Source organism: Manis javanica, chromosome 3 (genome assembly GCF_040802235.1).
Source record: "Manis javanica isolate MJ-LG chromosome 3, MJ_LKY, whole genome shotgun sequence".
Lineage (NCBI taxonomy): Eukaryota > Metazoa > Chordata > Mammalia > Pholidota > Manidae > Manis > Manis javanica.
The window spans coordinates 167,458,586-167,481,227 of record NC_133158.1 but is presented as its reverse complement, the minus strand read 5'-3'; the positions used below and the strand labels follow the sequence as shown (position 1 = coordinate 167,481,227).

At 45.3% G+C, this 22,642-nt stretch overlaps 1 protein-coding gene across 2 annotated transcripts in view; it reads right to left on the bottom strand.

Annotated features, from left to right (window-relative positions):
- The window catches only part of EPHB1 (EPH receptor B1), a 462,780-nt gene that overhangs the window by 9,332 nt on the left and 430,806 nt on the right, over window positions 1–22,642 (bottom strand). For both annotated transcript variants that reach the window (XM_073232346.1, XM_073232347.1), the window contains one exon: window positions 4,370–4,519. In XM_073232346.1, the coding sequence (XP_073088447.1) occupies window positions 4,370–4,519 (150 nt within the window). The remainder of the gene's footprint in view (window positions 1–4,369; window positions 4,520–22,642) is intronic.

Sequence of the window (22,642 nt, the reverse complement as noted above, 5' to 3'; positions counted from 1 at the left end):
CTGGCATGTCTCTGCTCAGATTATTTGATGCCAGAGCCCAACATGCTAATTTCCCCGTGACAAGTTTTTCTCCCATCTGCCCGTAAGAGGAGGGAGCCCTGGAGTCAGGGCCCTTCTGCATGGGCACGGCTCCATGGTGTGACCAGCTGACCTCTTCATGGCAGAACATCAAGAGGCTGGGGGACCCAGGTGTGTGCCGAGTCTCCTGCCAGTGAGCTCAGGACTGAATGCAATGCAGCTACTGTTCCCTTATCTCCTCTGCACGCCACTCCACCAAAATTGGAAATTTTGGAAGATGGTCCCAGTGTTTGTTTTTGCATTTCCTCTTTTCGTTTCTTTTAAGAGGACATCAAAGAGCCATTGATTCCTCCTCCCTGCAGGTCAGCCAGGAGCGCAGATCCATCGTGTTGGTGACAGTATGGCACTGCAGTGAGGGCTAAAGAAAGACCTTGGAGGCCGGGATGTTCAAATCCTAGGGCCATCTCTTACTAGCTCCAGAACCTTGGGAGAGTCACTTGACTTCCTGGGACTGCACAGATAGGGTTGTTCAAAAGATTAAATAGAGAAAATAGTCATGGCATTAAATAGTAGAAAGAATCTCTTCGTCACATGCAGGCTGTCATTTCTGCCCCATCTATTTCAGTCAAGGTCTCCTCCACAAAGAGGGCTGCTCTGCTTCTGGTCACTTGGAGGTCCAGGAAGATAGCATTTGAAAAGCACCAAGCACACAGTAGGGACTTAATAAATTCCACATCCCTATTTCTCACTTTTTAGCACAGAGGGTAGCTATGAGAACCCCTTCCCATGTAAAATCTCATGTTTCCAAAATGGGACTTTAGTCCATTTGCTATTTCTTCTAGAAAATTCTGTTGTTCTTACTTGAGTTGATGCTGTGGTTTACCTTTCACCCCAGAGGAAAAAACATCTAGGTCATTAATTGATTTGTGGATAGCATTTATCTACTCAAGTCTGTCACTGAAGTGTTATGCCTTTGGAAATTTTTATTCTCCTTTTAAGGATCTGGGTGTTTTCCAAATTTTGTGAGTGTTTATAACTTATAATCAAATTAAAACATCATTATTTCAAAAGAATAACTGTGGTCCTCTAATGAGCTTTGGGGCCATTTTTTGCCATGTCTGCCTTGCTAGCAGGTGTGGAAAATAGGGAGGGGGGCATGGAGAACCACCTTCAGTCTGGGCATGTGATGGCTCTACACACCAGCGACCACACTTGAATCATGTAGAAAGATATGGCCAAGGTTGGGGACATGGGTGTCTTTCTGAGCAGAACTGAAATCAGAATAAGCCCTGGCCTCCTTTCCTTGGTCCACAACAGAATGAGATAAATAGATGGTGAGAAGATTGGCAATCAGATCACATGGCATTTCCAGAGAGAAGGTGTGAGAACCAGTCCACAACAGTCACAGAACAGGTCGTTGTCTCACTCTGAATGGTTGTAACAACTCCTTGGGCCACTGAAGGCCAGTGTAAGCACACCCCCTAGAGCCTAAAGGGACAGGGCTTGTGTGGGATGAGGGACTGTCTTGTCTCACTCATACCCAGAGATGGCAGGTGTTGGTGTGGGTGGGGACAGGAGCAGGTGGTTTGACCCCAGGTGCCCCAGACACTGGGCCAGGTGACTGGAGCATCTCTGGGAGAGGAGCAGGGCCCTCTTCTTACTCTGCTGTCCTTATCTCCTTACCCAGTGGACTCCTGGCTGTGCACAGACACAGATTTCCCATAGCAAGATGGGCGGCACCTGCTCGACTTTGCAGGTGGGAGAGTGAAGTGGAGAAGCTCAGAGCCGTGGAGGAACCAGGGCAGAGGGGGTTAAGTTGAGCTCTGATGTTTCAGTGAAACCACAGCTCCTCTCCACAGACACTGCCACTCTCATTATGTCTGTCAATCAGATCCAAGCAGCAGAACTTCCAAGTTCGCTCTCTGACTGACAAACTCTCTGTAAATGTTCAAAGACCTTCCTGGGCTCCGGAAGCCCAATTACCAGCACTCCGACTTGCCTCTGCAATTCTCTCCCTTAAAGCCTTTCAATTGTCATCTGTAAAATCCTTTACTGCCAGCACCTCAGTGGTTTCTGATGAGAGGGGCTGCAGCTGGAGCCACTGGGAGCCCCTCCTAACTCTCTTCTAGGCCAGAATGTAAGAAGCTTTCAAATGACCAGAAGTTACCTCCACCATCTACAGAGAGCAGAATTGCACTTGGGACAATGCTTAGGGGCTTTATTTTGGAAAAATCAACAAAATTAGAATAAACTGCCACTTTGCGTATGCCCTTATTCCCTTTGAGGCTCAGCTCAAGCTTCAGATATCTGGGAAGCCTTCCTTACCTCCCTACCCAATGTCCCCACAGCCCTATGTATGTGTCACTGGACTGTAAACCCCCCAAGAACAGAACCACAAGCAAATGCTTAGTCATCGTTAGCATACAAGGAGTGTTTGTTGAATGAATGACTTGGGAATTCTGGAACTCTAATAGCAGCAATTCCATTTATTTTCAGCATAGGTGAATGCATTTGCTGAGAATATCTTAAATGTCAAGTCTTGCCTGTCAATTTCATAATCCATTCTATGCATGCTGAATTGTTTTTAATCGGATTAAAGTCTCTGGGCAGGACAAAATGGGTCTGCTTTTTTGGGCTAACGTTTATTACTCATCTAGCTGGCAGTATGGATGGAACCTGAGTGCAGCTGATTTCATGAAAGCAGCCTCGGCATCAGTTCTAACACTTACTGATTCGACACGCTACAGGAGCACACACGAGGCATGGCTAATCACAGATAATAAAGGATCCAGACTCCACACATGGCTGGCACTGGGACCTGGTTAAGGAGGCAGCCATTTCACCTGCTCTGGGCTGGCACCACTGCACCCATGGGAGCAGGGAGCAGCGTCACAGTGTCACAGCAGGAGCCTGGTTCCTCTTTCCAGTCTCCCCAGGACTGTTTTCTGGGCTCTCATAGCGCCATCTTACTCAATCTTTTGAGCAGCTGCTATGGTTCTAAACCTCGGGATGGATAGAGGGCTTGCCGAGAGCAGACTGCTCAAGTTAACCAGTGCCCCCGAGCCCACCCAAGCACGAGGTGCTTATGGCACAGCTGGTTGCCCAGTGGAACCAGGGCTGCAGAGCCCTGCCTCTTCTTGCTTATAAGTTGAGAAAGGTAACAACTGCCCCCAAAGTGATAGGAAGAGTAAGTAGAGAACAAAGCATACAGACTTTGCAACCTGTAATCCTGTCAGCCCTAAGGGGAGAGTATGTACTGAAAATACAAAACAGGAGTGGGCCCAGGAAATAGGGTCAAAGGCAATGGAAACATCCAGCTAGGACTTCCAGCTGGGAGTGTGTCAAAGCAAATCATCTGCAAAAGGCTTCCTCATCTTTTAGTAATCGTGATGCAAAGGGTCTGTGGGTAAAATTGCAATATTTCCAGATCTCTCCCCTGGCCTTAGTGTGTCTCCATATCAATAGGTGTTTCCAAGGGGGATCGAGGAGATATCTGGATTGGAGAGGCTGGGTGGGGTCCCTTTTTGCAGCCAGGTCACGAGAGACATGAGTGAGCAGAAGTGGACAACTGCTTACAAACAAATGGGTTTCTTCCACTTTATTCCTCCCTTTGACTGATTTTGGTTCAAAGGTATTTTGCCCCAAGCTGGGAAAATATTTTCCCCCCTGAGTTACAGGGTCCCATCTGGCTTGCCCACCAAGTGCCTCTGCTTAAAGCATCCAGATGGCCCTTCTCTTTCCTTCCCCGCCCCTGTCCTTTGAGGGCAGCCAGGAACGTGATGATGACCCCACTGAGCAGGGCCCCCACTGTGGCCCATCTGCATCTGACCAGCTTTGGAAGCTTGCTCAGCTCCTCCTCCACTGAGAGGAGATACAGGCTCTCAGAAGAGCAGATTTTCAGGAAAGAAGGGCCTTCTGCAATTCCTCTCTTTAAAGATGAGAGGGATGAGTTTTAAATAGAAACTACAGCTGGCTCAATGCAGCACATCTGTCAGAGGCAGAGCAGGCCTGGAAGCCAGGTCCCCTGTCAAACCCGCATTGCTTCCCCTTTGTCCTGCATGGTGAAGGAGGTCACACAGGCTGGGCGCTTTGAAGCGGGGTAGAATTTCCTGCTTCCTTCTGGGCCTGGTCTATGCATGGTGCCTTCAGAGGCTTTCAGATCATTGGGACTGTCACATCTCCATACTGGGCTCTTTGATTAGTTCAAACATTGGTACCAAGGGGATCCCTGGACACCACAAGTTCAGGTTATGAGGCTCTGAGCTGAAAACAATAGGAGGGGTTGGCATGCCACTGCCTATAAGATCCCTTGCATGGAGGTTTGTGGCCACCAGGTGCTGCTGACACTCACATCTTGGTTGGACATATCCCAGTAGGGTCTCTCTCCAAATGACATGACTTCCCACATGACAATCCCATAGCTCCAGACGTCGCTGGCAGAAGTGAACTTGCGGTAGGCAATGGCCTCTGGAGCCGTCCATCTCACGGGGATCTTCCCTCCCTGGAAGAAGAAGAAGCTGGTCAGTCTGCATGTCAGATTTCTAGTTGAAGGCAGGTGAAATACACTGGGCACACACATCCTTTCCAGTCCCCGCCCTCACTTCTTGTGACTTAGGACAGCCAGGATGTCCTGTGTCCCATGGGAAACCTTGCTCCTGTGCCCACTTAGAGGAACTTGAGGGGCATCTGCGTGGCCTGTGTAGGTCTCCCACCATGTGTGTGGGCACACCAACGAGAGCCACAGCTGCCACTGACGCTGCGTCTGTCCCCCAGTTCCCTGTGTGCTGAATCAAACGTCACTGCTGTTGGGGTGGGAGGAGAGGTGGGTGTGGCTGTTGTAAGTGCACTGCAGCATGAAATTATGCCGTGTGACACTGGCCACACGAGCCGTGAGATGGAGGTCATGGTAGTGTTTGTGCCACTGTGAAGTCACTGGGTCAGGAGGAAGCCAAACAAGACAGGAAGAAAGTGACGCGCAGTGCCTCCCAGAGAGCCTCCTACTACAAGATCACACCATGCTGCCCCTGCCCCATTTTCCTAGGTTTCCACCTCTGGGGGGAGATTGTCCTCACTCTGCGGCCTGCAGATGGCCCCAGGCTGTGCTGGGCTTAAGGGCCCACGGCCGTGGAGGCCAGCATCCAGAGGCTGGACACACATGCCCCCAGGGCCTCAGCTCCTTTGTCCTTCTTGCCTTCCACCCGGGCTCTCTGCGTGTCTGCCAGACCTCGGCCTGTTCGCTGACTGAGGGGTTGGATCGCCAACCGTTCATTCATTTGTTAGTGTGAGGCAAGGAGCCCTACTTTGTGCCTGGCCTGTTTTGAGGAGTGGGTGTCCCAGAGGTGAGTCAGCCAGGCGCCCCGCCCTCATGCTGCACAGGGAGTGGAGAGGCAGATGAGAAAACAACTTAAAATGTACTGTTAACAGGATGGGAAGTGGTGGGCATGAGGCTGAGGGGGACACGGGGTGCTCAGACTTCTGCAGGAGGCTCCCTAACAGAAGTTGAAGCAGGGAAGGTGGCAGGAGCTTTTGGGGGGGGGGGGCACAGGTTCTTGCAGGGTTAAGGGCACCTGCAGCCTTTGGCTGGGTTTGGGTGCCAGCACTGCCCCTTCCTACCTGTATGACCTGGGCCAAGTCACCCAACCTCTCTGTGCCTCAGATTCTCATTGGTAGAATGGGGGCAAGGATCACACATACAGAGTCAGGCTGTTTTGAGGGTTGAGTGGGTTACTATCCATAGAGTGCCTGGGACAGGGCCTGGCATAGAGGATAGGTGTCACCTATTATTCCACTATGCTCAGTCCAAGGTTAACTAGGCCAAGCACTGGAAGGAGGGAAGTCCAGGCAGAGAGGAGCGTGTACAGGTGCCAGGGGAGGAGAGGGGGTGGTAACTGCAGTGACCCAGGGTGGCTGAAGCATGACGTCGAAGGGCAGGGGTACAGGAGCAGTGCGGTAAGCAGGGCCACTCTGCAGGGCCCTATGCCACTTGTAGGGGTGACGTGGGGGCACGCATCACATTTGCCTTCCACAGCTCATCATCCTCTAGAACAAATCCAATCCTCATTTTCAATTCTTCCCACCAAATACCAGGATTTCAACCCAACAGCCCATTGGCCACACTGGGGCCCTGCCTCCATAATATATGAAGCCCGCCGCTCCCAGGTCCCCTTCTCCTTAGCTGGAGGCTATTTTTATACTGACCGATCTCATGATCTGTTCAAACCACCAGAGCTACATGTTGGACTTTTGCAAAAATATCCTAAAAATGTGAAAGTGGTTAATCTGAGTGCAAGCAAAGAGAAAGAGCAAACTGCAAAGTGCATTTTTATCCAGTTTATCCTGGGAGGAATAAAGGTGATCTGGCCCGACCTCCCCAGGAACACACCTGGCTTTGGGCAGAGAAGACAGTCCTGATTTCCCCCGGGGATGATGGCAGGCTTTGTGGTGGGAGATGTTCTCAGCTCCAATGCCAGCAACTGACAAATGCCTGGAAGGCAGGCTCGGGCCTCAGTGGCAACAGGCTGCTTTATTCTCCCCATTCCACAGATCATGAAGTGAGCTACTGGCTTTATCTCTATGGTACCCTGGCTGGGGAAAGAGCTGGAAAATTCAGCTAGGGAACCAGGAGTTATCAAACACCTGGCAGGGTCGGGTAGCTCAGGGCCCCATGTTGCATCCACTGGGTGGATGCCATACCTCTGGGTCTGGCCCGGACCCCAAGAAGGTGCACTCTGCTTCCTCAAAATACCTGGGCTAAGTGAGGTCAGAGAGAGAAGAGTGAATTAGCATGACTGTGTGTATATGTGTGTGTGAGAGGGAGAGAGACAGAAAAAGAGGGAGGGGAGGGGGTGGAGAGAATGAGACTGGGTGAGAACTTGCGGATGTGTGAGAGACAGAGGAAATTTGGCCGTGTAGGACCGTGAGTGAAAACAGTTAGGGCTTACTTTTGTGGGTGTGTATTTGTGTCACAGAGGAGGAGAGGGGCTGAAAGTGTGGTTCTTCTGGATTTCAAAGAGGCGATTTGGGAGTCTGAAGGTGTCCTCTCTGCCAAGTCTGGAGCGGACCCCAGGGGCTGCCAGTGACAGCTGCTGAGTTGCGCCTTCTTGCATGTAAAGTGACAGTGCCAGACCTGCTGGCGAGGCGCCTCAGCCCTCCTGCCACCTTGCGCTGTTGGGCCTCACTGAGCACAGAGTTTGGCCTGTCACCATCACCCGCCTCCATCCCAGCAGGGACAGAGCCTTTCAGAAGAAGAGCCACCCTGGACAGGCAGGTGACAGCTTGTCACAACCGGCTTTCCCACTCCAAAAGAGCAAGGGATGCTGACCTCGGAGGCAGAACAAAATGGAAGCCAGAGTCAGAGGGATGGGTGCCTTCCTTCCTGGAAATTTTAAACTTCCTATCATCAGCATTGTGTTCCGACACTCAGAGGGAGTTGGGGTGATGGTTACCGAACTTGTCTTCAATTATGTGAAGGGAAATCTGCTAATTTAGAGGTTGGTGAGCAGCCCTGTGGCGTGGGACTAGAAGGGGAGGAAATGGGGTGGTGGTGTAGCAGGCAGGGCCTCTGCTCACTGGGGCTGGTCCTCCTGCCTCAGAAGAGGAGTCTGCACCCCAAGGCCCAAGGCCAGCACTTTCGTGTGACCACAGAGTGCTCTCAGAGTCCCCAGCACTCACCAGTGCAGGCCTGGGAAGGAGGGGTTTGCTCTGTGGGACGGGAAGGAGCATGAGGGAAGACTTCTCGGGGGCGTGAGGAACGGATAAGGCTCACAGGGAAGGAACCTGCATTCACATGGGCAGAGAGGGACTGACACTGGGCTTGAAGAGGTCGCTGTCGCCAACTTGAGGTTTCCCCAAGGCACCAGATGACTGTTTCCCTCAGGGATGCTAAGGGCACAGTCTGCTTTCTCCAAGGAACAGGTTTCCCCAGAAACGTTGCAGGGGGTCACTGTGGGGGCTTGGGAGAGGGAGAGGAGGGAGGGGAAAGAAACATCTCCCCACCATCTGGCCTCTAGGCTCCCCGCAAGACTTCTTGCACTGACCTTTGATGTAAGGCCTTGCACTGAATGGTTGTGCTGCTAAGAAATTCTTGAAAAGTCTGAAATTTACTGCCTCAGAACACTCATGTCTTCACTCTGGTATAAGATAAACTATAAAGTGTGTGCATACGTGTGTGTGTGTGTGTGTGTGTGTGTGTGTGTGTGTGTATGTGTGTGTAGTTTGAAGAGCTGTGAGAAGATACCTGGCAGCTGATTAATTCTAACTAACCCAGCCATCTTCAGGGTTACCTGCTGATGACCCACATCCACACCTGTCAGCAGGTGTGGTGACAACAGGTGGAAGGTCTCAAAGGACATGTACTTCAGCCTATCAGACTAGCTCACTTACATTAAGCATCTATATTGCGCCCACTCTGCCCAGAATCCTCCTGGGGACACAACAGTCACCAATGAGACTCAGCTCCACTCTCAAGGACCATGGGCATCCCCGGTGCCACCCAGCCAGCTCACCATCTTGCCGCAGTGATATGCAAGGCACAGCTTATAGCTCTGGTTCTCGAACCCACCGGTGTGGGTTTCACAGTCCACAGTCTGAGCACATAACTGGCTCCCTCTCTAATTACTCATCCTAGACACGCCCATGAGGGTAACACGTCTGTGTCTGGGCACTGCTGCGGTGTTCCTCCCTGCCATCTGGGTGAGATGAAGGCTTAGTGGGGTCACAGCGGGAATCCAGACACTCATGAATGGTGAGTACAGTGATCACAGCTTGTTCATCAAACACTGGAATCATGTGCAGTCCCCTCTAAGTTTGGAAGTTACAGGTTCATGACCAGACAATGGCTCTGAATTTCATAATAAACCACTCTCCAAAATGCTTATAATGTATAAAACATATTGTGATTATTAAGAAGATCCAACAGGACTTACCTGTAAACCATTCCATATGTTATTGTTACCATTAAACAAGAATTTACTGAGTTTGCTGGACAGTGTCTCCCCAGAAAGATACGTTTGAGTTCTAACCTCCTGTACCAGTGGATGTGACTATATTTGGACATTCAGTCTATGCACAGTAACCAAGTAAGATCAGGTCATCCAGGATTGTGGTGGTGCCTAAATCCAGAGACTGGTGTCCAAATAGGTAGGCTGTGTGAGGACAGAGAGACCCATAGGTGAGAATTACATATAAAGACAGAGGCAGAACTTGGAATGACGCATCTACAAGGCAAGAAATACCAAAGATTGACAGCAGCCACCAGAAACTAAGAGAGAGTCATGAACAGATTCTTCTCAGGAGGGAGCATGAGCCAGCCAACACCTTGATTTTGGATTTCTAGCCCCCAGAAGTGTGAAAGAATAAGTTCCTGTTGTTTAAAGTCACCCAGTTTGTGGTACTTTGTCACAGCAGCCCTAGGAAACTAAGACATTGAGTACATAGAGTTATAGGCACTGGTTTAAAAATACTATAGTTAAATTCCCAGGTGGCAGACCCACCATGGGCTACTATTAGGGGGCGTAGGACTGAGGAAAGAGGGATGCTACAGTATGGCAGTTCACCCCAAGGGCCCTTGGGAATATTTCTTTGGTGCTGTTCATCAGACCCAGGCCAGTCTATACCTTGAAGGACTACCCTGCACCAAGTCACATGCTTGTTGTGTGGCGAGGACTTGAAGGGGCAGCACCATGGCACTAATGTGGCAGAGAGCACAATAGCTGCACGGCAGCCCCGAGGATGCTTGGGGGCCACTGTTGCTACTCCTATTCACTGGAAAGGCATGGCAGGCCAAGGGAGAGTCCACCTCCCTCCCAGCAGTGTCCACTGACCCAGGGGCCATGGCGGGCCTAGTAGCTGCATCTTCATGGCACCACTAGCTTAAGGCAAACCCTTAATCCTGGTCTCATGGTTCTCCAGTTTGGCTGCCCACAGGAATCACTCTGGGCAAGGTTTTGTTTTTTTTGTTTTTAATACCAATGGGTATTCTCATTTAATCAGAATCTCTGGGAGTAGTGCCCAAGCATCGTTGGTTTTAACTTCAGGTGATTCTGAGGTGCAGTCATTAGTCATGACCACTGGCCTGGAGCAATGACTCTTAAAAACCAGAATCTCCTGGAAGGCTTGATAAAACGCACATCAAGGGCCCTAACCCAGGTTTCCCAGGTACTAGTTCTGGGATAGGGTTTGAGAATGTACACTCCTAACAAACTCCCCATGGAATTTGAGAATGCCCCACACTTTGGAACCTCTGGTATAGATACACCCAGCCTCAGTTGTGGACTGAGTGAGGTCTTATCTTGGGCACCAACCCTGGTCATCATTGGTGGGTGGGTTGAGAAGGATCCAGAGGCTTCATCTGGGCTCAACAAGGAAGAGCACAGGACTGATGAGCAATGTCTACCTTGCCTGAGGGGAATGGGTGGCTGTGTACGTGACAAGTATTTGCCAACACTGCTCTAACCCTTGAAAGATCTTACAATGATGGAAAAACAAAAAAGCAGCAAGGTGGCTTCATCAAAGTTTCCATCAAGTATATCTGTGATCCAAGGGAAATGGAAGGATGGCAATTGCAGTGAGATTTACATTGCACCGCAAGTGCCCCTCTGGAGGGGCAGCTGGACACTCCCTGGGAGCAGGAGCCATCCTGACTGTGGAGCTGACCAACCTTGGGGAGGCACCTGCCTCTGAGAGGGGCTCTGTGCAGCCCTGTGCAGACAGCTCCGACACAGGTGGCCTGTCCTCAGGGTGCATCCATGGCACACACCCTCCTCCTGTTCCCCAGTCGCTGTCCACTGTGCTGGACCAAGAGGTTTGAAGGGGCTCTAAGTACTAAATGAAGTCAGTATTTTAGAATGAATGACTCTATTTAAAAGCACTATGAAAGTACATGACCCATTTCCCCCAACCTAATCAGCAAAGTGATTTTTCCAGATAAGACCCCTATCAGCCAAGAAGGAAAAGAAGTTTCTGCCTAAAAGGTTATCTTTCTCCCAGTGTTAGCAGCCTCTAACAGCCAGTGGAAATGGCTTCTGGTGGCTGAATTGCAACTGAGTCTATATAATAGAGGCTGTTCCTAGTTCCCCAGGATGCCAGGAATTTGCATGAAAACAGTCTCTCCATCTTTTAAGAGTTCATCTGGCCCTGCTGCTTATTTCTTTCCAGAAGCCACAATCTTGATGGTGGCACTGTAATTTATTACCATGCTAAGGATTATGATGCAACATACAGAGAATTAGAACTTTAGGTAGGAAACAGGCTGCAGGAACAGGTGAGCTTTTGGAGAGGATGGTCTTATTTGTCATGCAAATGACACACATAACAGAAAAGGGCTGGGAGAAAATACAAACCAAAAAGACACACTGGGTTGGCTGCAGACAAAATTGTTTCTAAATAGAATATTTTTCAAGGCTTTTCTTGAAGCATTAGTTGCTCTCCAAAATGAATGACACAATGTATTTCATACGAGTAATAAAATATGTGATTTGAATAACTACAAATGGAAAGATTTACAGTCAGTGGGGTCCTTGCTGCCTCTCCCCTGAGCTTTGCGAGTGCTGAAACCCTTCTGTGAGATGCTGCAAAAGGTAATTTGAGCCCCAACATCATTTCCCAGCGGCTAGAGAAAGGCCTATTTGGACATAAATTAACTAAAAATATGTGGATGATAGTGTGTGTTTCTTGCGTGAAGAACAGAAAGGCTACTTGGTGACGTTTCCCAGCTGGAAAAAAAAATCCTATTCAATCGAACAGACGTTGTTGCTCTGAACAGCACTGGCAGGGCAAACAGCTATCTTCTACTATCCACGCTGAGAGTAGCTCCTGTCCTGATAACTGAGATGTGGGCATTATTATTATTATTATTATTATTATTATTATTATTATTTTATGTATCACACAGCACTTTTTGAGTTTATAATTAAAATGGAGAGACAAGGGCTAAATAATTGACTGGCTGCCTTCATTCTTGTGACAGCAGCAGTGGGTACCCTGCCAGGTCCAAAGAAGGAGATGGAACAGTACGTCCTCCTTGTGGTGGGCACTCCCCAGGGAATCCAGAAGTGGAAATGAGCTCTGTGATGGTGCAGGCTTCATCTTTCCTGGTGCAATCCCAGAGCCTGGGCTTTGCTATCAGTGCTTCTGAAAACTTGGGCCCTGGAGAGCATGCTTGGGTTACAATGGGCTTTGGATTCTCTGCACTTTGCCTTCCTACATGGTGGGCTGCTGCTAAGCTAGGGAGGGAGTCAGTCCCCATCAAGGATCTGGTGAACAAGGATATAACTTCCCTGCTGTTGAAACAAAAGTACTCCAGCCCCCAAGGGGTGGGGGGCCTGCAGGCCTTTTGGGTGATGAGGTTGTCCAGGAGGATCAGGGGATGAGCAAGGTTAAGAGGATAGACAATCACCTGCTACCTACCCTTCACTTCCCAGGCCGGGGCCAGCAGTACCCGTCGTGTCTCTGAGCATGGCAGGAACTGTGCTTTCTCCTGGGTGCTCTGCCCACCCCACTGCTTCAGTGCACCCCCTACTCCCACTCTAAGAGAACAAGGTTCTTCTCTCCTTTCTCAGGCAGTGACCCCTGGGATCTCCCACTGTCCCTAAGTCTCTATGTCTTCTGTCTCTGTCAGTAGGCCATACAGCTCTGCTGCTTTTGTCACATGTGTCTCCCCGAGGACCCTCAGGCATTCCACTCCATTCCCATCCTGTGCATGAGGACACTCGGGCTTCCTGGGTCCCGGGGGAGAGCTGATCCTCTCCTGGTGGTGTAGCTGGCAGGGCTCCTGACAGTGGGCGGTGAGAGGTGGGGATTCTGCGCAACCATCTCAGAGACTTCTGTTCAGCTCCATGGGAAGCCTGTGGGCTTTCCTCTATTGTCCTCCTTGAGTTGACTACAGCCTTCATTTCTTTCCCATCCTCTTCACATTATGTAAGCATTGGACAGACTGTCCATGGCAACCTATTTGAGTAGATATACTAGGTGTATTCCCTATGCACAGTGTAATTTTGGTGCCTTGCCAGTGTCCACTAGTTAGGCCTCTACTCTTTTCCTATCCACACCTTCCAATAGCTATTTTAAAATAATCAGTCACATTAAATAGCTTAAGCTCCCTGGCCTCCTGAACTGCACTCCCTTCTTGGCATGGCTTCCCCCTCAAACAATCCCAGCAGTTATAACCACGTCACTTAACCACTCTGTCTTACTGTCTCCACCTGCCAATAGGGATAATGATGCTTAATTATCTCAAAGGGGTGTATAAGGAGCTATTGGCAGATGCTGGTGAATGTGAGATGTGCAGCGAGCTGCCCCACCTGCCTCCTGGCATGAACCCTGTTCTCTGGCCATGCATCCTGCTCTGGTAGTGTTGAGGGGTGGCCAGGAAGGGCAGAGCAGGCTCCTAAAGCCATTCAGGGGCACAGCTCCTCCCTGTGTGCCTTCCACATCAGTTAGTGAACCAGGCCTCTGAATCTCACTTCAAAGGCATCAGGAGAGGGGAAGAAGAAGAGGGCAGCCAAGGGTGCACACCTGAGAAAAGGGAAGAGGGCACTTCAATGCAGGCCCTCCTATTCCAAATTCCAGGCTGCCTCTTCCCCGTGGGGGGAGGAGGGAGGTGACAGGAAAGAAGGAAAGATAAGTGGGGAAATGGTGCCTGTATACAGAGGGCAGATGGCATCTTTTCTCTCCCAGAGGGGGATAAACATCAATTGGTTTCTGTTTTGCTTTCGCAGAGCATAGGCCCCAGAGTCTTGGCCAAGCATCCCACCTCATCGGTGCTGTCATCACACCAGACTGTCCAAGTCCCCTTGAGCTTTGGGACATAAAAAGAAAAACCACATGGGTCTACAGCATTTTTGATGTTTGGGAACATTTGTTGAGACATAAGATTATTAAGGTGTATATCAAGTGAAGTGGGGAAAGTGCTTTCTTTTTCAGATAAAGCATTAGCAAGCACAGTTCACAGACTGGGAATAAGTTAAGAAGACTGATGGTACCATGTTAGGTGTACACGGGGAAAATCTCACCAACTGTGGCAGGAGTAAACATTGACAAAAGGTTTTAGGATGTGAATTTTTTTTACCAGTGTTTAAATGTGCCATTCATAGCAACATCATGAGAGGCAGGCCTGCCTCCAGATTTGATACCCTGAGAAGGACACCACCACTAAAGTGATGTATAATGCATAACTTGGGTCTAATCATGAAGGGAGCTCATACAAACCCCAAATGAGGAAGCTTCTATTAAAAAACTTGAGATGATGAATGGAAATCTATCCTGTGCTAATGAATAGGAAGAATTATTGTCAAAATGGCCATCCTGTCAAAAGCAATCTATAGATTCAATATAATCCCCATCAAAATACCAATGTCATTTTTCAATGAACCAGAAAAAATAATCCTAAAATTCATATGGAATTACAAAGACCCCAAATAGCCAAAGCAATCCTGAGAAAGAAGAACAAAGCTAGGGGTATCATGCTCCCTGACTACAAAGCTACAGTAATCAAAGCAGTATGGTATTGGCACAAGAACAGACCCATACATCAATGGAACAGAATAGAGCCCAGATATAAACCCAGATATAAACCCTTACATATTTGTCAACTAATATATGATGAAGGAGCCATAAATATACAATGGTGAATTCAATAATGGTTGTTGGGAAAAGTGGACAGCTACATGCAAGAGAATGAAACTGGATTAGTCTAACTCCATACACAAAAGTAAATTCGAAATGAATCAAAGACCTAAATGTAATACATGAAACCATAAACCTCTTAGGAGAAAACATAGGCAATCTCTTGAAAATAAGCATGAACAATTTTTTTTCGTGGACACATCTCACCAGGCAAGGGGAACAAAATAAAAAATGAAAGTGGACTACATCAAACTAAAAGCCTGTACAGCTAAGGACACCATCAACAAAACAAAAAAGCAACTTACAGTAGGAGAGAATATATTTGTAAATCATTTATCCAATAAGGGGTTAACATCCAAAATACAAAAGAACTCATGTGCTTCAACACCAAAAACACAAATAACTCAATTAAAAAAGAGACAGAGGAAATAAATAGACATTTTTCCAAAGAAGACATACAGGTGGTCAACAAGGAAATGAAAAGATGCCCCTACATCACTAATCATCAGGGAAATGCATATCAAAACCACAGTGATATATCACCTCATACCAGTCAGAATGGCCACCATCCAAAAGACAGAAATAACAAGTGCTGGCAAGGATGTGGGGAAAAGGGAACCCTCATACAGTGCTGACGGGAAGGTCAATTAGTGCAGCCACTGTGGAAAGTTCCTCAAAAAACTAACAATAAAAATGCCATATGATCCAGTACTTCCAATCATAGTAGTTTACTGGAAGAAAACAAAATCTCTAATTCAAAAAGATATATGCACCCCTATGTTTGTTTATTGCTCCATTATGTACAATAGCCAAGATATGGAAGCAACCTAAGTGTCCATCAGCAGATGAATGGATAAAGAAGAGGTGGTATGTAGACACAATGGAATATTATTCAGCCATAAAAAAGAAATCCTGCCATTTGTCACAACATGAATAGACCTAGAGGGTATTATGCTAAGTGAAAGAAGCCAGGCAGACAAACAAATACCATATGATATCACTTATATGTGGGATCTGAAAACAAAACAAAACAAAGTGAACCAAAGTCTCATAGACACTGAGAAGTGACTGGTGGTTATCACAAGGGAGGGGCTGGATTGGTTGGGTGAAATAGGAGAAGAGGATAAAGAGGCACAAAATGTCAATCAGTATAAATTAATCATGGGGATGAAAGTACAGCAGATACTGTTGACAGGTAATAACTACACTAGTGGGGGTGAGGATTTAATAATGTATATAACTGTTGAGTCATTATATTGTATACTTGAATCCAATATAATATTGTATATCAACAACACATTAATAAAATATAAGGACGGTGTTCCTTAAAAATGTCAATATCATAAAAAGCAAAGAAAGGCTGTGAAAATGTTCCATATTAAAAGAGGCTAAATTGACATAACAAAAAAAAAAAAACAAAAACCAGTATCAGATTCTAGACAGGGTCCTATACTAGAAGAATAAGGTCCTAAAAGGTACATTTGGGGGTCAAGTAACAAAATTTGACTATACACCATAAATTAAATAGAAGTATTTTATCCACATTAAATTCTAAATTTAATAATTACACTATAGTTATGTAAAAGGATATCCCTCCTCTTAGGAAATATGGAAAGGCACACTGAGGTATGGGGGGATAAAGTGCCATAATGTATGTAACATATTTTCTAAAAGTTTAAAAGAAAAAACCATCTTCTTGGGGGTTGCAGGCAGGCAAATAATATATAAAGAAATGGGGGTAAAATGACAACAGCAGGTAAAGAATCTGTACAAAGTTTGTATGGGCATTGTTTGTATTATTCTTGGAATTGTATTTAAATTTGAAATTATTTAAAAAGTTTAAACTGTGCAAATTCTTTAACCTAGCAATTTCTCTTCTTGAGTTTTATTTTTATTTATTTATTTATTTATTTATTTTTTTGAGAGGGCATCTCTCATATTTATTGATCAAATGGTTCTTCACAACAACAAAATTCTGTATAGGGGACTCAATGCACAGTCATTAATCAACCCCAAGCCTAATTCTCGTCAGTCTCCAATCTTCTGAAGCATAACGAACAAGTTCTTACATGGTGAACAAGTTCTTACATAGTGAATAAGTTCTTACATGGTGAACAGTGCAAGGGCAGTCATCACAGAAACTTTCAGTTTTGATCACACATCATGAAATATAAACAAGTCAGATATGATTATTCGTTTGATTTTTATACTTGATTTATATGTGAATCCCACATTTCTCCCTTATTATTATTATTTTTTTAAATAAAATGCTGAAGTGGTAGGTAGATGCAAGATAAAGGTAGAAAACATAATTTAGTGCTGTAAGAGGGCAAATGTAGATAATCAGGTCTGTGCCTATAGACTAAGTATTAATCCAAGCTAGTCAAGGACAACAAAACCTCCACAGATGCAGATTTCTCTCAAAACAGGGGGGGTGAGGTTCTAAGCCTCACCTCTGTTGGTCCCCAATTTCTCACCTGATGGCCCCCCTGCGACTGTGCCTGTCTTAGGTTGTTCCTCCCTTGAGGAATCTTACCCGTCTCTGGCTTTCTTGAGTTTTATTTTACAGAAATATCTATACAAGTGTGCAGAGACAACTATGTGAGAATATTCACTGAAGCACTGTTTGACATAATATAACATCAGAAGCTGCATAGGTGGCCATCCAATCAGAGCTTGTTAAATAGTTCGCACAGTTCATTCATACATAGGATGCCTGAGAAAGAGCCTGAGAATCTACAGAGGCAGAAGCAAAAGGTTTCCAGAGGCATGAAGTAAGATACTAAGAGGGAAAACGTCATTTTCATGACACATTGATAAGTCAATGAACACAAGGATATGTAAAATATGAGACCAGTTTTGAGACCATAAAAGATATATCTACATATACCTATATTAAATACACACACACATACACAAACAAACAATAAAGTTGAAAAGGAAACAAACCAAATTATTGACAGTGACTTCTGGGAATTGGGAAGAAGGGGTCTGTTTCGCTTTTTACTTTGAATATACTTCTATTTATTGATGTTTTTAAGCATTGCTTTTATGAATAAAACCATAATAACATTAAAAAAATACAACATTCTGGAGATTTCTTTGGGTTCCTTTCTTCAGAGGGGCTGACTTTCCATGTTTGGCCAATAAGCCCCCTTCTCCCTGCCTGCTCTGGGATCAGTCTTTCTCCAGGTGTTGGGGGACTAAGTGGGGGACAATGATGACCCAAAGCCTGGTGAATGGGGCTGGGGGGACAGCTGCTAAGAGCCACAGAGAAAGGGTCAAGCCCAGGGTTGGAAGAGCAGAAACTGAGGGGTCTCTTCCTCCCACTGTGGGGAACCCAGCTCCCTGCGATAGCCATTTTGCTCCCTGGATACAGGATTCCTGCCGCATTCTACACTGAGCAATCTCCTATTTTGTATCTTTGATCACCAGAGATGTGTTTGTTACTCATTCACTAATATCTTAATTCACTCTAGAAACAGGTCCTGAATAGCACATGAAAGCTCAGGGACACTGTGATGAAAGAAGAAGCCAGGCCAGCTGCTGGGAGAGAAGAATGCAGGGCGGGGTAAGACCATGAGGAGTGTGGCAGTCTGGAGGAGGGAACTAACATAAAACCACATACAGGTTTTAAAAGCAGGGCTGAGAGCACAGCAGAGGCTGAGCTGTGCACTGAGCTGTTTGCAGTTGATCTCTCATTCTTTCAGCCTTAGACTCCATTGGCCTGCCTAAGCCTGCACTAAAGAACCCTCACTTGGGGTGTGCTGGGACTCCACAGCTTGATTCAGACTATAGCCAGTGCTACCTGCATCTTATCTGTCCTTTCAGCATTGACTGACCTGTTTCCCAATGTACTTTAGGATTTACACTACGTTTTCCACATTTCTAGATCTAACTTTCCCCAAACAGTAGGATTAGACCACTGGTCTTTGCCTCCCTGTCTGTCCTGCTTGGATTGACAGGAACCCCGGAATGGCTTTATCATATAGCTGTCGCAAAGACACTGGGCTCTTCACAGGGGGAAGAAGAGACCCTTCAGTTTCTTCAGAATATTCTATGTGAGAATATCCACTGAATATTCCAGCCCTGGACGTGAGCCTCTTCCTGTAGCTCATAGTGGCTGTAATCACCAGCCCCACTCAGTATACTTGGGGCCTTCCTAATTTTGCCAATAGCCTTGAAACTCTGCCTAAAACTGTGGGGCCTCTGTTCCAGAGTTTTCTGGAATTGTGAAGTCATGGCAGCACCTCCTTCCAAAGTCCAAAGACTCCCTCTTTTCAGAGAGTTCAGAACTCAGAACCCATTTTGTCTGGGACTAGTGAACTGAGTCCCACCAAAACAATTCCCATTTCCACTACATTCATGGTCTCTCAAGGCCTAGTAATCCGTATTCACTACTTTGTAGAAGCCCGAAAGTTTCAGGAGATAATCAACCACAAATCAAAGGGAGCCCTGGAAAATTGCCAAGATCTGTGGCCTCTGCACATTGTATGCTGCCTCATCTGGCCTTGTTGGGAAACCTCCTGGAGGTTCTATATCCTATAGGAACATTTCAGTATCTCCCAAGGCCTCTAAGACTCACATTTCCAGGTACTTCAGGGCTGTGTTTTATTGGAGGAGCTTGTCCACTCCTCCAATCTTCAGCTGTCCCCTTCCCTCAAGTAAATCAGACTGTTTACATCAAAGGTGTACACAGGATGGATAGTGATGGAATAAGAAGAGGTCTGAAAAGGCCATAGTCTGAAACAGGGATTGGCAACCTGGGAATAGATGAGACCCTTAAGAGTTTTTGGCCAAAGGTCATTTCAAAACCTCCCACACAAAAATCAAGTAAAATGTAATCTTCAGAAAGTTATTAGGTTGACTTCCCAAGCAGAACAAAGAAACATTTGACTGGGTTATGGAACTACCTTCCAAAATATCTCCTTGTCAAAAACAAGTGCTGACACAGTGGCTGGAATTAGAAAACATCATTTGCAGCCATATTATAAAGACTAACTCAGACAAGAATCATCAATGGAGGCTAAAACTAAGAGAGAAATTTTGATGAAGAGCAGGATATTTGTGGTCTGTTTTCCCACAGACCACTTATCAGTTATGAGAGAAAAAAAAGAAATATATACTGTGAATATACATTGGAGGAGTTGGACAAAATCTTGACCAGGTGATCAAAATTAATAACACCAATGAGGGTGAGATGGACATCATATTCTTGGGATATGATACCCTAGGAAGGATACAACACCACTTACTTGGTCAAGAATATAGAAACTGAATGTAATTATGAAGCATACCAGAAAAACCCAAAAGGAAGAATGTGCTATTAATGAAAAGAATGACTATATTCTTAAAAACTATTAATATGATAAAAGGCAAAGAAAGATAGTGGAAATGTCCCAGATTGAAGGAGACTTATGAAACATGACAGCTAACTCCAACCAAGACCTGATTCCAGATTGCAGGTCCTAGAAGGCATTCACTTCTCGTAGAGATTGGTTTTGATAAAATAAAAAATCATAAGCACTTATTTCAAATTTTATTGAAATAAAACGTTAAAATATCCCTTCTTGAACATCAGTCTTAGCCATATTTTTTTGGACCAGTCTCCTCTGGGAAGGGCAACAAAAGCTAAAATAAACAATGGTATTACAAGTATTACATCAAACTAAAGAGCTTTGCACAGTGAAGGTAACTCAACAAAATGAAAATGCAATCTACTGAGTGGGAGAAGATATTTGCAAACCATACATCCTATAAAGAGTTAATACAGAAAATGTATAAGGAAGTACACAATTTAATATAAAAACCATCGCTAATTAAAAAATGGGCAGAAGACTTGAATTGACATTTTTTCAAGGAAGACCTACAGATGGCCAATAGCCATAGGAAAAGGCACTAAACATCACTAATTATCAGGAAAATGCCAATTGAACCCATAATGAAATATCACCTCATACCAGTCACATTGGCTGTTATCAAAAATATAAGAAATAACAAGTGTTGGTGAGGAGGTGGAGAAAAGAGAATACTTGTATACTGTTGTTTGAAATATAAATTGGTGCAGCCCCTTTAGAAAACAGTATCAAAGTTCCTCAAAAATTATAAATAGAACTACTGCATGATTTAGTAATTCCACTTCTGGATACTGATTCAAAGAAAATGAAAACACAAGTTTGAAGAGATATATGCACCCCTATGTTTATTACAGCATTATTTACAATAGCCAAGATATGGAAGCAACCGAAGGGTCCACCAGTAGATGAGTGGATAGAGAAATTGTGGCATATCTGCAACAGAATATTACTCAGCCATAAAAAAGAACAAAATCTTGCCATTTGTGGCAACATGGATGTCAGACAGAGAAAGATAAATACCACATGATTTCACTTATATGTGGAATCTAAAAAGTAAAATGAATGAAAAGACAGAAAAAGACCAGAGAGGGAAGGGGTTGGGGATGGGCAAAATAGGGGAAGTGGTTGAAGAGGTACAAATAGGTGAGGGGGATTAAGAGGTACAAATTTCCAATTGCAAAATAAATAAATCATGGAGATGTAATGCATGGCACAGGAAATATGGTGAATAATATTGTAATTAGTTTGTAGGATGGCAGATGGTAACTATACCTATTATGGGGATCATTTTGTAAGGTATAAAAATATTGAATTACTATGATGCACACCTGAAACTAATAGGATATTGTGTATCAATTATACTTTAATTAAAAAAAGACTTCAGAAAGATGTAAGAACCATCTCATAGACTGTCTCAAGCATCTGAGAAAAATGCTTCTAAGATATATATACATATATATATATATTTGCTCCCAACTAATCAGGTATCTAAAGGAGTTCTTTGACAAACAGTGGCTTTTTCTTTTGAAGTAGTTCTTATAGAGAAGCTAGTGAGGAGTCCTAGGACATTTCTATCATGTCTTCACCTACAGACAGTAAACAAAATATAATGTGGACAATATCCTAGTTTGAAAGCTCCTAAAATGTAATATATCCCTGTAATCTGCTTTAAAGACCAATATTGAGCATGGTCTGTAGAGTCTCTTCTAGGCCTGAAAAAAGGATGATTGGGGACAGAAATATTGCGCATATAAAATGACCTATTGTCATCCAATTTGATGGCCTGTATTTTTTTTTTGGTATCATTAATGTACAATTACATGAGCAACATTATGGTTACTAGTCTCTCCCCATTGTTAAGTCCCCACCACATACCCCATTACAGTCGCTGTCCATCAGCATAGTAAGATGCTGTAGAATCACTACTTGTCTTCTCTATGCTGCACAGTCCTCCTCGTGCCCCCCACATACCATGTGTGCTAATTGTAATGCCCCGTTTTCCCCCTTATCCCTCCCTTCCCACCCATCCTCCCTAGTCCCTCTCCCTTTGGTAACTGTTAGTCCTTTTTGGGTTCTGTGAGTCTGCTGCTGTTTTGTACCTTCAGTTTATTCTTAGTTTTTACATTCCACAGATGAGTGAAATCATCTGATACTTCTCTTTCCCTGCCTGGCTTATTTCACTGGGCATAGTACCCTCTAGTTCCATCCATGCTGTTGCAAATGGTAGGATTTGTTTAATTCTTAAGGCTGAATAATATTCCATTGCGTATATGTACCACATCTTTTTTATCCATTCATCTACTGATGGACACTTAGGTTGCTTCCATTTCTTGGCTATTGAAAATAGTGCTGCAATAAACATAGGGGTGCATACGTCTTTTTCAAACTGGGCTAATGTATTCTTAGGGTAGATTCCTACAAGTGGAATTCCTGGGTCAAATGGTATTTCTATTTCAAGTTTTTTGAGGAACCTCCGTACTACTTTCCACAATGGTTGAACTAATTTACATTCTCACCAACAGTGTAGGAGGGTTCCCCTTTCTCCACATCCTCTCCAACATTTGTTGTTGTTTGTCTTTTGGATGGCGACCATCCTAACTGGTGTGAGGTGATATCTTATTGTGGTTTTAATTTGCATTTCTCTG